At 38.0% G+C, this 15,330-nt stretch overlaps 1 protein-coding gene across 1 annotated transcript; it reads right to left on the reverse strand.

Moving 5' to 3' along the window:
* Positions 1 to 10,993: 10,993 nt before the first annotated feature.
* Positions 10,994 to 14,705, reverse strand: LOC124898562. The gene is made up of 3 exons (XM_047412206.1): positions 14,555 to 14,705; positions 11,794 to 11,884; positions 10,994 to 11,120 (listed from the first exon to the last, which is right to left on the reverse strand). The coding sequence occupies exons 1-3, from the start codon at positions 14,703 to 14,705 to the stop codon at positions 10,994 to 10,996; spliced, it is 369 nt and encodes a 122-aa protein (XP_047268162.1).
* Positions 14,706 to 15,330: the final 625 nt, after the last annotated feature.

Raw genomic sequence — 15,330 nt, forward strand, 5'->3', positions numbered from 1 at the left:
TTAACTCTGATCCAACTATTTTCTTAATATGATATTCAGGAAATATGGTAAGAAATCTTCCATTAATAATAGGTACGGGATGATCTCAGGGGGGAAGAGGTGAACCGACTCTGAGTGAGGAAGCCCTAAATTTCAACACTAGGCAAAGGAAAAGAATAAATCAACCACTCTCCCAGTCTAACAAGGAGAGTGACAACATCTCCAATAGAACAAGTTCGAGTCCCAACAAGTAAGGGGTTGAGGCATTAAATCCCAACCAAGTTGCTGCATCGGAAACTAAGGATGCAAATGTAATTAAGAGAAAAGACCCTCAAACGAAGGAAGCTTTAAGGTGGAAAGTTGAGGGAGCAAGAGATAAATACCTTGATGACTTGGAACCAACTGCAACCAGGCCAATCAAGAGCCCAATAGCCGAAGAGTATCAGATAGTGACATTTGAATTGCATGAGTATCTAGAACTTGAGTGAAAGTTCAATAAGTATGAGTTAACCTAGATGAACAAGCCTCTCGGTTCATACCAAATGAATCTTGTAATGGAGTTTTTTGCCAATTATTTGGCACGGCAGAGAAAGACTAGCCCAAGGGCTCAAAGAATTTAGATTTGTCCAACAGGGAGTCAGTTTTGGTAAGAGGGGTAAACATTAATATATTGGCTCAAACAATCAACAGAATATTATTTGGGCCCGATTATGAAGCACCGACTGTGGTTGCTGAGCTTGAGCACCCTTTGACCATAGCATTGAATCAAAGGCCTTGGTTATTTGGGCTACTTACAGATGATAACAACCCCTCTTGGGCACTAAACCTACGAGAGCGTATTGCCAAATCCTCCCATAGCTTTTTAGTTAAGTTCTGGTGGGCCATTGTTCGATTGAGGTTGATGCCAATAGGGGGTGATGCTAATTTGGATAATCATAGGGCTGTGCGGGTGGCTAGTCTGAATGCAGGGCTAAGGATCAATTTTGGCCAAATTATTGTTGCTGAAATATTTGTGAGGGAATACAAAGTGGCAAGCGCACTACTATTCCCATGTTTGATCACAAATTTATGCAGGAAGGCCAATGTACCTTTGATTTGAGAAGTTGACAATGAAGTTCGGAATACTCATAGGCAGGACATTGAGAAATCAAAAGATGACTCAAAGTTTGAGATGTGAGTCAATAAACCTCTGGCTTACCAAACACAATCAGCACCATCCCCGATCATTTGAGATTCCCGCAAGTGTGTCATTTCCTATCACTACTTATGTGTCCCCCATTTATATGACACTGAGTACTTTTGCAGGTTCCGCATCGATGCCGCAAATGGGTGGGACTTCAGACAAAGCATCTGTCCCACCCAAGTATTTGGAGTACAGGGTAACACAGGAAAAATTTTCCAAGTCTATTAAACTACAAAAATAATTCTAGAAGCAGATAGACACATGGGCTTCACAATTCAAGCCTTTTGTTGATCATATTGTACCTGAGGCAATCCGTCCCTTTTAAAACATTCAGATCAGGATAGACCATATGTAAAAGCATATCAACAAAAGGTTGGATGTGATGTATAGTCCATATTTTGCTAAGTTCATGGAAGAATTCAAACAAACACAGGCGGGAATAGCGAAGCTAAAAAATCAAAAAACTATAGTAGCCCATTTTTTATCCTACATTAGTTATCAGTGATGAAGATGAGGGCATTCTTGACTTGATGTGGATGCCGCACATGGATAAATGCAAGTAGGTAGATGAAAGTGTAGAAACAAAAGCTAGTAAAAGAAGGAGGCAAGAAGCGATGACACCGGAAGAAAAAGAAGCCAAGGATATGAAAAAATACTGCAAAGGGGTCGAGGAGAGATAAAGCAAGGAGGAAAAAAAGGCTACAAATGAAGTTGCAGGTGTTTTCACTAGTTCTATCTCATCTAGGGGGCCCACTCCAGACCTCACTTATGTTGACATACCTCCAATTTTTGAGGAAGATATTGTGAGTACCCCTACCACCATATGGGTCAACATTGCTGCAGGTGAGGCCAAAGAAGCCTTACCACATCTAACTGATGCCTCATCTGAATAAGAGGATTTACAAGTATTCCCCTTCTCTATACTTTAATTTTATGCATTGAGGACAACACATTTATTTTTATATAGGGGTAGGTGTACTTATACCACGGGAGATTTTTGTTGCCTATGTTATTTTCCTCCCGTGTGTTATCTAGTAGGACCGGCATGTCTAGGATTGCATTTTCTTTTCTTAGGTGGTGATGTAAATATCCATTTGTTGATGACTATTTATAAAGTGTCTTTTATTTTAGCACCTTTTGGTATATATGGATGATGAATGACTGTGGCAAAAGACTATGAAAATCTTTGTATGACTATTTTCTCTTGTCATTTAGCATATGTTGAACAACCATTAGTGATTCTGTAATTGGAATTAGGATGTAAAGTGTGTATGACTATGTGATGTAAATCCTAAGAGTTATTAGAATAAGTGTAATTCATTTGCATGTGTGTGAAAGCATTTGTTTTAGTTCTTGTAATGTTATAGACTTAGAACTTGCCTAATTTATTTATATTGTTTTGTGGTTGATTCAATAAGATATAATAGTCGGCCTCCTTGCACTTTCAGTCCACTTAGCCGAAATAACTGACCCATCAAAAAGATTTATCCATTTTTTAACCCTTTTTGAGCTTATGTTAGTTTTTTTTCATATCCCAATAACTCTAAGTAACTCTAATTAGGTCGTTAACACCTAACTTTGGCCCTATTCCAATATTAGACATTGTTCACCTTAACTTAGGAAAAACACCTAAGTTGAGGGAGGCTACTGTCAGGACATTAGCAGTTTAACGAAAAAGTGGTTTAGAGATAAAATAAAGCATTCCGCCCTAATCTATTTAAGATATTATGTACCTCAACGGACTACATCAGCATAAATTGAGGGTGGCTAATGCTTAAAAAAGGAGGGGGAAGGGTTTATGCAAAGTGTGAATGAATAATAGAGATTGTAAGTGAGCTGAAAAAGTAGTAGCCTTGGTGAGTAGAATTTAACAGCAAAGCAAGTTAAGTCTGTACGTTGAGTCACATTTCCCAAAATTTGTCCTCACCTAGGCTTGGAACCTTATTACAAGCCTGAAAAAAACCTTTTTGATTTTTTTAAATCAACCATAAGGGAGCATTACATGATAAGGGAAAGCCTATGGGTATGTATGATATGTTTGTAACTTTTTTGATGAGTATAAAAGTCTTGATTTTTGTCCACAAGATATAATGAGTAGTGGATTTCATTGACTGTGAGGGAAACCTGAGTTACACTTAGTTTTGCTGATCTCTGTGGGATATTATATCCATATTTATGTGTGTGTGGTAAATTATAAATAACGCCAATTATAGATCCTGATGTGTTGATCCCTTAGGAGTGAGATGACAAGTGAATGGTTGCGTGAAATCTAGTTCAGCAGTTGATTGCTTGTCATTGTATTATTCATGGATGCAATTTAGTGCTGAGTTACTTGAGGACAAGCAATTGTCTTAAGTTTAGGGTATTGATGTTACAGCTTTTGATGGAATATTTTACATCTTTTTCAAGGGATAATTATACATTTTCAAGCAATTGATGTTGTATATAATACTGGATTTTAGTGTTTTCAGGTCAAGGGGTTAGCTGAAGAAGAAACCTAGAAAAGTAGTAGAAAAAGGGCATTGATGGTTGAACTAGCGGACCATCATCTATGCGATCGACCATCATAGTTAAACACAAAGGAATAAGTGAGTGACTCCTTCGACGGTCCAAGTGATGGACCTTGGGATCTATGACGGACCACCAACTTGGCCGCCAAGCTGAAACAGAGAATACCATTTCGGAGGATCCAGCGATGGATCGCCAGTTCAACAAAGGTCTGCCAACATAAACGTCAGCCCTTAACTAGAATGGGACACTTTAGGACCATCAGTAATGGTCTACGTGATGGATCTTCAGGCTACCGATGGGCCGTCAATGCGATCGTCAACATTGACGCAGATTTAATGAATTCAAATTTCAAATCCTTAGTACCTGGGAGCATATAAATACCCAGTTTAGGTTTTATTTAAGTATCTCTTATCATATTTTCCACCTAGAAACCTTATTGTACGTATTATTCTTTGTGATTCAAGCTATAATTGTGGATGTAGTTATCTTTATTCATATTCTCATTGATGATTCAAGAACAATTATGGTAATTTTGTAAGCAATCCTCTGAATCCATTTGTGAAGAACACAATGATTTCTTCTTCTTCTTCTTTTGAGATCTGTGGCTAAGCTCCCATAACTAGGGTTATGGAAGCGTTGATGTGAATAACTGATTAGGGTTGTGAAAATGCTTAATTTTCATATGTTATTGAGATTGTATAAACCCTTCTTTGCATTAATGACCTTTCTTTGTTGAAAACTTGAAGGATGAGCCTAAGAACATTACTTATCTGAGAAGAAAAGTATATGTTGGGGAAAAATGGAGTTTACATGAAATCTAAAGGCCTTAGCCTTTGGGTTATGGGTTCATGCCTTAGCAAGGATTGACTCCCATGAGGGAATAGTTGAATAGATCAATACATTCTTTGGGTTTGAAAGAATTAAAGGGTAAACTATCCATTTAGGTTGAAAAACTAATGGGTAAACTTTAGAGTTCAATAACTCTTGCAATTGAGGTTAAAAATTGGGAATTTAAGGTAATTTATAACTCTATCTATTTCAATATGTAGGAGAACATAACTCTTGTTTTTTTACACTCAATGAATTAGTACTTGAAATAAAACTTTCTAGCTAGAACGATACTTTTTATAATTATGTAAATACTGCCACCAATTCAAAACCCCCCTTTTTTATTAGGAACCTTCGATCAACAATCTATTAACAACCATAACACATAGTTTGCATAGTATTCCCTATGGGATTTGACACCAACCTTGCTGGGTTCTATATTTAACAACGACCGCTTATACTTTCTAACGTGAGTCATAATTTGGGTGTATCAAATTTTGGCACCATTGTCGAGGAATACGGTTGTCAATTAAGTTTGTGTTTGTTAATTGACCATTAGTCAAGTTTCCTAAATTTTCCCTTTATTCGTTGTTTATGTTCTTTGTAGGGTAACTATTGTATCTGCCAAAAAAAAGGAAGTTGGGTGAACCGTTGTTACCTATACATCCGAAACCACAGTTAATTGGCAGAATGGTAGGTTAACAAGAAAAAGGTAGACTAGCTTCCCTGGCTAGAGCTCAGCTGAACCAACAAAATAATGGTCAACTAGCACATCATCCTCATTTAGATGATAAGGACTTAGGAGATGATGATTTGTTAGATCCTGCTAACCATAGGCGTGCAAAAAATGTGGTTGCACCTGTGAACCATAATGTGAACAAAAATCATCCTTTTTAAGTAATACAAGATCGGCAGCCTATACAATTTGATTTTGTGGAGGATGAGGACGAAATGGATGGTGTAGGTGCAACCAGAGCTATTATTCCTCCACCTTTGGCTCCTGGAGCAAAGTTCAACATCTTGAGTACCATGAGTCAACTACTTCATCTGAAAGGGCTATTTAGTGGACTATTGGGTGATGATCCGAATATGCATTTGGTGAAGTTTCTCCCTTTTTTCATGTTTTTTATAATGCAGGAGTAGGGAAGAATGCCATCCGTCTATTCCTATTTACATTATCTCTGTTTGGGGAGGAAACGCTATGGATTAATGGGTTGACTCATGATTTTATAACAAATTGGAGGCGGTTGAAAGGAGCTTTCCTAGAAAGGTTTCCACCAACCATGATGTTACAGTTGAGAGATCAGATTAGTAATTTTAGGCAGCTCCCGACTGAGGCTCTTCTCGAGACTTAGGTGAGGTTTAAGGAGAAGTTGATGCAGTATCCCAATTATAAAATGACTAACATCCATTTGATAGAGACTCTATATAGAGCCTTGAATTCTGTTACAAAACCAGTTGTTGATAATGCTGCATGAGGAGCAGTTATGGATCTTACCTTTCCAGAAGCTTTTGAAATGCTTGATAAGATGACCAAACAAAGTAGAGCTACGTATACTAGGGATTCTGAGGTAGAAAGCTCTACTGTTTCTAGAGAAATGACTGTGGAACAACGTAGGAGGGAGGAAGAACATGACTAAGATATGACACACATGAAAACCCAAATGGATCTGCTTACTAAACATTTGTAATTTGGGAAGACTGAGAATATGAAAGTTGTTGGGTGACAAAGCAGAGCTGAGTCTAATTCTAAATAGGAGGTTAACTATCTAAATTATCATGGGGGTTTCCAAGGCAATAGCTAAGGGAACAAAATTCAAAAATATTATAACAAATCTGGTTACAAAGATAAGGATTAAGGGAGTTGAAAAAATAAGAATGATAGGAGTGGACTGTATGTACCTCCTAGAAGTCATGATAATGCTTCTACCAGTTTAGGAAAAATGTTCATGGAGGACATGATGGAGAAGCTGGTAAAAAGGGTTGAGATGACCAATGCTGGGGTGACCAAAATGAAGAGTGACCTATCTTCAATGACTCAGCTAGTAGATTCGCATTCAACTTCTATCAAATAGTTGGATCAACAGATGACTCAACTCTCGACAATATTTAATTAAAGAAATAGTGGTATGTTGCCGAGTGATACAGTACAAAATCCACAAAATGATGGATCTTGCCTGGCCGTTACCACTCGAAGTGGTAAAGTATTACCTAGTCCTTCTGTGGGCAAAACTATGATTAAGGATGTGATTGAAGAAGATGTAGAAGATGATGAAAACCATCCAGTGGCATTTGAGAATCTAGATGGTAATGCAGGTACATCAAAGCATCAACAGCTTGATAAGGTAGAAAAATAAAAGGAAAAGAAGAAGGAGGCAGTGGTTATTACTCACCCAAAACCAACCCGCCCTTCCCTTATCGCTTGAAGAAGAAAGCTGATGACATAAAGTTTAGCAAATTTATGGCAATACTGAAGCAGTTGACCATGAATGTGCCTTTGGTGGAGACACTAGAGCAGATGCCTGGATATGCCATGTTTATGAAGAATCTCATGATGAAGAAGAGGATAGTTAGCTATGAACCGGTGGACAATCTTCACCTTTGTGGCGCAATTATGTCAAGATCCTTGGTACAAAAGAAAGTAGACCCAGGAGAGTTTATCATCCCTTGTACTGTTGGGTCGCTTGATTTTGATAAAGACTTATGTGATCTTGGAGTGAGTATTAACTTGATGCCACTTCAGGAAAAATGACTGACGTGCTAAAGCCTTATGTGATCTCGGGCACCGACGTCTCATACGGACTTGCCATGCATGCATCCACATGCCCACACTGCACGCCGATATGACCAATGAATGTCTGTACCAACTATAGACAATCGCCTTGAAGTACCTTTAACGCCTCTAACCCCCTTATATATGCTTAAAAAACCCAACTGACTAGAGTAGGCATGATTTTGCCAGAGAATCATACTAGACATGTACGGACCAGAACAACACATTTTGATGTAAGTCCAAGCCAATGCACTCACAAAAGAGTCACGTAATTTGTAAATGATAGTTGTCATTAAGAAATATTTTTTTTTCAAAATTTATTTCTAAAAATTCAAAAACTAAATAATAAATTGAAAAAACACTTAAAAAAATAAAAACATTAGAAAAATATTCCCAACATATGAAATAACCTTAAACCAACAATTGAGTGCATATTTGTATATATAATGTAATGATATAAAAATTTTATACTTAAGGATATTAAATAAATAATTAAAAAAATATAAAAATAACATGGGGACATTTGAAAACCGTTCCAACATATGAGGTACAAGTGAAATATCGTGTAAAAAAATACTTAGAGTGTTTATGTAATGAAAGGAGTATGCAACGGTGAAGAACATGGATAAATGTTAGGAAAATATTTTGATAATAACCTAGTTTTATGCTCTTTTGATTTTGGTACGGTGCCATGGTGCCTTGGTGCATCCCATGGTGTGATGCTGCCTTGGTGCGCTCGTCGTGGGTGCATGGGTGCGCGGGTGCCAAGCACACAGTACCTAGTTTAGGATGCAAGGGTGTCATAGTTTCATGGCGCCTTGGTGCCATGGTGCATAGTACCATGGTGCACGGTGCCATGGTGACATGGTACCTTGGTGCCTTGGTTCCATGGTGCACGGGGCCATGGTGCCTTGGTGCCATGGATCACGGTGACATGGTGACTTGGTTCCATAGTACATGATGCAATGGTGCCTTGGAGCATGGTACCTGATAGCCTAATGGACTATCAACTCATGAATACACAAGAAGGCAAAAATCAGCAAGCACATACAAAGAAAAACAACACAAGTAGAAGAAAAGAGATGAAGAAGTGATGCATAAAATAAGGATAGTCGAGAGAACCTCACTTCCACCAATGAATAGCACTAGAAGGTGTATCAAACCTTCAAACACACATCACCAATGTAAGATCAAACATCACTCTTAGCTGAACCAAAGGGAATTCACACTCCCTCAATTATACCTTTCTTGCCAAGAGTTCAATACAAGTGAAAAATCTTCCAAATGCATAAAAACCCTCAAGTTTCGGATTCTACACCTAAATTAGAAGACTAAAGATTTCAACTAAAGAGTTTCCTTTCAATAATCACCAAACCTAATGAGAATGGAAGATAAAATGTCTATTTATACTATTACACAGTAAATGTCAAAAACACCCTTAATGAGGGAGGAATTGGGCTGCCTCTTGAGTGTTACTTTGGAGTGCAAAATGTCTTCAATGCCCTTCACTTGAGGCTCATATTGAGTGTATAAGTCCTCCTCATTTTCTTCTCTTGAAAAAGGCTTTAAAATTCTCCAAAAAGGACTTCAATTGCTTGCCAATTCCAAAGCTTGAACCTTCGACAAGATCTTGTGCCCTTGGTGATCCTCAAGCTTGTATCATCCTCTTCATCTTGAAAGAAATTTTTCCTCAAATTAAGATATTTCAAAACAAGAACATAATTCTCTTGGTAGGAGGGTTAGTAGTAGTACCACACTATATCATCGACACATGGTTGCTCACACTTGACATACACCCACATATCTTTAAAATTTGACATGAAAAGCTTTGCATAAAAGTGTATAAAGAATTGGATGTCATAAACATCAAAAGGAATTGAGCATGAACCAAAACTACACCTTCCAAAACTTAAAAGTATTTTGGGGTGAAATGGAAGTAGAAAACAAGGGGTTAATTCGAGGTGACCCACTTCTTTCACTAGGCTACAAAACTCACAAGGATCATCATTCAAGCAAGGAAACCAGCTACCAAACTTACTACCTCTACATAATACCAATTCAAAATTAAAATGGTTATCATCATAGGCAAAGAGGTAGTATAGGAAGGAATCATGTGTGAAGACATCATCCAAGGTGCTATCATCTACAAGAGGGTCACTTGGTCCAAAAGATATAGCATATAAGGCACACAAGGATGGAATTAAATTAATTAAGCACATATGACTTCTTCCCCTCAACTAAAACATCAACTTGACATCCACAAGTTGGGATTCACTCAATTCAAGCACAAGCGTGTCAAATAAGGATACAAATTTAGAAGCATTATCCCAAGATAACAATGACACTTTTACCTTCGGGTTTTCAAAAATAATACTTTTCTTGTCATGTAGACCAAGCAACAAGGTGGTTGTGTGAACATCATTATATCCATATTTTGCACCAGGGTCAAATGGAAAGAGTAGCCTTAGACATGGATCTAGACAACACTTTTTCCCCATAGGCTTCACCCAATCTAAAAGACATACTCTCTACAATAGCATACACATCATCAAACACAAATAGAGAGTGGAGAAAGGTGTCACACAAATCAACTTCAACTATGGTGCCCTTATGAAAGTACTCACTAGTTCCAACTTCATCACCACTAGGATGCTCATCATAGGAAACACACAAAGAAGAAGTAGATGGAGTTTCTGAGAATGCACCACTTTCTAATTTAAGAGAGTAATCCCCACATATATATAAATCACCAACAGCAAAAAAGGAATCACACACAAAAACATTTTCACAAGACCAATCACAATTTGGGTTTCCTAAATATTCAAGAAATTCAAGGTCATTTTCACCCGGCTATGCCTTTTCTTGGTTTCTTTGAGCAAAGCTATCAATATGGATTTGATCATACAATATTCTCAAAGAATCATATCCAATACCATGATCAACTCTATCAACATCATTAATAACTTGAGACTTATCAAACACACCACACATATGCTCAAGTAATGGACTTTTTTCGTTAGTAAGTTGATCATCATTCACATCCTCAGTAGTTGTTGGCAACTCACATACCAACGTAGACTCACCTTAGTTACACAAGGTACAAATAGTGTGTTAACACTATTATCACTTGGTAATGGAACCTTATTCAGGTTACAAGTGCTATTACTAGATGGACACAAATCATTCTTACGAAAAGAATTGATTTTGTCATCTAAAGGATCAACTAGTGCTGGCACACTCACATCAAGAGTTTGGTCCTTATGCAACCTTAAAAACAAAGAGTATGCTAAATGGAATATTCATACTTTTCTTCACTAAGCAAATCCGAAACTACACCACTTCGGCCACTACTAGCCACATCACAATAATTCAAGTTTCTAGTGGTGTAAAAGATAGCTTTGTTACCTTGTAAATTGTGGGAAGTGTATTCTTCACTTAGTTTTTCATCATGGAAGCCAATTTGTTCACTTGGGAAGCTCTCATTACAAGGGATTTTGCCAAGAATTCTTCCTTGCATCACCATTTTGTAATTTTCCCAAAGTTGGAATTCTTTGCCAAGAGCTCCATTTGATCATCAACCATGTGTTCTTGAGGAACTCTCTTTAAACCATCCAGTGGAAGTATAGTTTCATGAACTTGCACACAAGGAGAATTGATACTAGGCAAAATGCTAGTATCTTGGTTAGTGGTGATTCGGATTTGATGGCATGCTTGAATAATCAATTCGCGTAGACCTTCAAGGTTTCGATGTAATTTTCAAAAGGATGTGAGGTAGTATAAATACTATAACTATCTGGGGTAGATGATGTTTTTCCTTCCATTTTCAAGGTACCTAATAGAAAACACCTACAAAAAAACAAACAAGTTAGTTCAAATAACCTCACACTCTCAAAGTCGAATCTTACCGCACACTTGGCCACACAAGTGTTGAATACTTGGCAATAATTGGTAAGTGAATTGAGTGGTGAATAAGATTTGATCCAAAATAGAGTATTTTTGAGACAACTAAAAGAAAAATAGCATTCGGACTTGAGCCAACAAGATACTACGAATTAAAAACGAGAAAAACACACAAAAATTGAAGACACGAATTAAACAAACTCTAGACTAATTATCAATCTAGTAGGAACTTGCATGCTAATTAGTGTTTGAATTAGCTTAAAAGAAACTAGAATAAAAAAGGTGAAACTAAGAAATCTAAATTTAGAGATTAATTTGGATGATCACTATTGATGATGTGGCACAACGTGGTTGGTTGTCACTTTTGCAATACCACTGCTTTGTTGTCGCACTACACTGCGCAACTTTAGCCATATATACTTTACAGTCTAAGTATAATAGACTAATTTTATAGAAATGTAAAGCACTTACAAGATTTATAGGAAACAAGTTACCATCCTTTTTATTATTCTCTCAGAATTAAAAAGGATAATGTCATATAAATTAGGCAAAGGCATACAACACTCTCTACTTTGTACAATTTCTGGCAACATAATAAATAGCGTGCTCATGGGCGTACCAATAGTTACCACCAATGACACCTGACAACATTCCATTGGACATAGATGCATGCTTATCACATGACTCAATATTCTGATCTAAGAATTCCACTAACATTAAAAAAATCCCACGTTTTTACAACATTCAAAATTCAATCTAACAACTGCCCCATGTGACTAGCACATGGGCAACCTTGCCTCCCCCCATAGCTAATTTTGCTATGTCCAACAATTAGTCGAATTTCAAGTTTCAAACACATAGAACATTTTTTCTTTGTCTTGTTATGCTTCCTAACCATGCCTTCCCTTGTCAGCATCATGCCTTGCCTATGTTATGCCATTGCCTGCGCCTGCGTCTGAACCTGTGCCATGCTACTGCCCATGCTATGCTGCTATCTCGGCCATGTCACTACTTAGGAAACACCACTGCCTATGCCTTGAAACTATCTTTGACTATGCCAATGCCTTTGCCTATGCCATGCCATTGCCTAGGGCACGCCACTGCCTTGGCCGATGTTATACCAGTGCATTACTGAGTCGGTCACTATTGTGTGCATTCTAACATGGGTGTGATACGCCTGTCGTTGCCTCTTGTATCCAAGGCTGCCTGGCATCACCCCATCACCTTGGTCATCTTCACTGCCTGGCATCTCATAGCCAACAAAAAATCATATTGTATGCCTTAGCACATGTCATGGCCAATATGCACCTTAACATAGCTTTCCAAAAATCATGACGTAGACTGGGGGTCTAATAGTAGACAACTATAGGTCCATCGGCATTTGACATCGGCTGTAGCCATTTATGCCCATGGAGGTTTGAGGCATTTATACATGATGCGTTGAGGGCGTAGGTGTCGATCCATGGACACCCAACTCGATAATGCCACCACCATGGTAGGTGAAATAGAGGCGTTTTCTTTTTGGCAATACCAATACTTGGAAGTTGTACCACACTACACAACTTCAGCCATACATACACTGCACAATCTATGAATAATAAACTAAGTTTGTAGAAACATAAAGAACTTAACAATGTATAGGAAACAAGTTCCCAACCTACTCTCTTAGAATTATAAAGGATAATGTCACAAGAATTGCACTAAGGAATTACAATAACTCTCACTGCCTTGTGCAATTTTCATCAACATTATAAATAGACTGCACATGGGCAGGTACAATAGTTAAAACTAATGACACCTGGCCACATATCATTGGACATAGTTGTATGCTCATAAAATGACTCAACAATCTAATCTAAGCATTCAAATACATTATGAAAATTACATATGTTTACAATATTAAAAATTCAAACTTAGCAACTTCCCCATGTGATAAGCACATGGGAATCCTTTCCCCTTTAGCCAATTTTGCCAATGTTCAACACTTAGCCAATTTCTAGCTTTCCAACACTTGACCATTTTATCTTTGTCTTGTCATGCTTATCAGCCATGCCTTGCTTTGCCAGCATCATACCGTGCCCTTGTCAAGTCATTTCCTATGCATGTGCCATGACACTGCTTACACTATGCTGCTGTCTCAGCCATGTCACTGCCTTGGCCACGCCACTTCCTATGTTGTGACACTATCTTGACTATGCTAATGCCAACACTTATGCCATCCCATCGCCTGTTCCATGCCAGTGCTAATATCATAATAGTGCCATTCTATGCCTATGTCTCTACCTGCATGTATGCCTATATAGGTTTTAAATGCCTGTCGTCGCCTCATAAGCCCAAGGTTACCTTGCTATAACTCCAACCACCTTGGTCATCAAAAGGTGTCTGCTATCTCATAGCCACTACTACAATGCATTGCTTGCCTTAGCATATGTCAAGCCCAATATGCACCTTGACATGGCTTGTCAGCCATCATGTCTTAGACTAGGGGTCTAAGAAATCACCCCTACCAGATGAAGTCGATGCACTCATCAAGGTTGTTTTGAGGTAGTCCTTAATTTGCTTGTCAAACTGCCACAAGTTTTGAGCCTTCTCCCAAATAGTATCTTCTTTGCTTGAGCTTTTTCATTGAATGAGGAATTTTGTCTTGGTATTATTTTTGTTATTCCCCATGATTCGATGATCAATTATCTTCTCCATCTTGGATTTATAATATTTGACAATCAAAGAAGGAGCCCTCTTGGATTTGTTCCTGCCCGGGTCTTCAGCATCTTCATTATACCTTTTCAAAAAGCTGACATAAAAGGTAGGGTAAATCTTCAATCTTCAGGCAAGGACAACTTATAAAAAACTTCCTCAATCTTCTCAATAACTTCGAACGGGCCGTCGTACCTTGGGATCACTACCCTATGCCTCTTCTTGCTCACAATCAGTTTCTAGATTTGTGGAGTAAGCATCATAAGCACTTTGTCTCCCACACTGAACTCCACTGCATGTCCATGCTAATCAACATACTTCTTCATGCATTTATGGGCCTTTTTCAAGCTGTCTTGTGCCTCAACAAGTATCTCACGCTTGTCTTTTGGCAGGGAAAATGCCTTCACCCTTTAACATCACAACCTCTAATGGTGTCATAGGCTGCATGCCTACGACAAGTTCAAATGGGAACTTTTTTATTGCCGACGACTTGTGCAGATTATAGCAAAACTATGTTGTATCCAACAAGTCTACCCAATTCTGTTGACTTGCTATCATATAGTGCCTCAAGTATTCTTCAAGCAAGTGATTTGTCCTCTCAGTTTGGCCATCAGTTTGAGAATAATTTTCCATGGAAAACTTCAGATTATTCCCCATCATGCTAAACAATGTATGCTAGAACCGACCAGTGAACCACACATCTCTATCACTCACAATATCACTTGGCAAACCAAAATGCTTTACCACATTCTTATAGAATAATCCAGCAGCAACTTCTGATGGGCAAGTAAGTGGAGCAGTAATAAAAATAGCATACTTCGAGAACTTGTCCACCATTACCATTATGGACTCATTGCCATCCACATTAGAAAATCCAAAAATAAAGTCCATAGAGATAAATAACCATAGCCTTTCAAGAATAAGAAGAGGCTGTAATAATATCTCCTATTTCATACGTTCAATTTTATCTCTTTAACATCCTTGACAAGTCTTTACATATGCTTCAATGTCGTCTTCTATCTTTGGCCAGAAATATGCATAGGATAGTAGGGATAACATCTGCTCAACACTTGGATAACCATCCCAAGAAGTGTCATGCACCTCTTTCATTATGTCTTTAAGCAGTCCACTACCTTGAGTTACCACGGTTCTCCCCCTTAAAGTAAAGGAGATCATCCTCGATCCAATACCTTCGAATGGTCCCATCTTTCACTTGACCCATCCACTTGACATAAAGTGTCATTTGCAGCACAAAATTTAAGTATGTTCATAAAATTAGTCTCAAGTTTAGAAATAGAGTATACTGCAGCAAATACCTCTTTCCAACTTAGTCTATCAGCAACCTAGTTGTGCTTCCCTGGTTTATGTTCCCACATGAAGTCATACTCTGCAAGGAATTCCGGCCATCGGGCCTACTTTGGACATAGCTTTTTCTGTATCTTAAAGAACATGTTTGCAATAT

Source organism: Capsicum annuum, chromosome 5 (genome assembly GCF_002878395.1).
Source record: "Capsicum annuum cultivar UCD-10X-F1 chromosome 5, UCD10Xv1.1, whole genome shotgun sequence".
Lineage (NCBI taxonomy): Eukaryota > Viridiplantae > Streptophyta > Magnoliopsida > Solanales > Solanaceae > Capsicum > Capsicum annuum.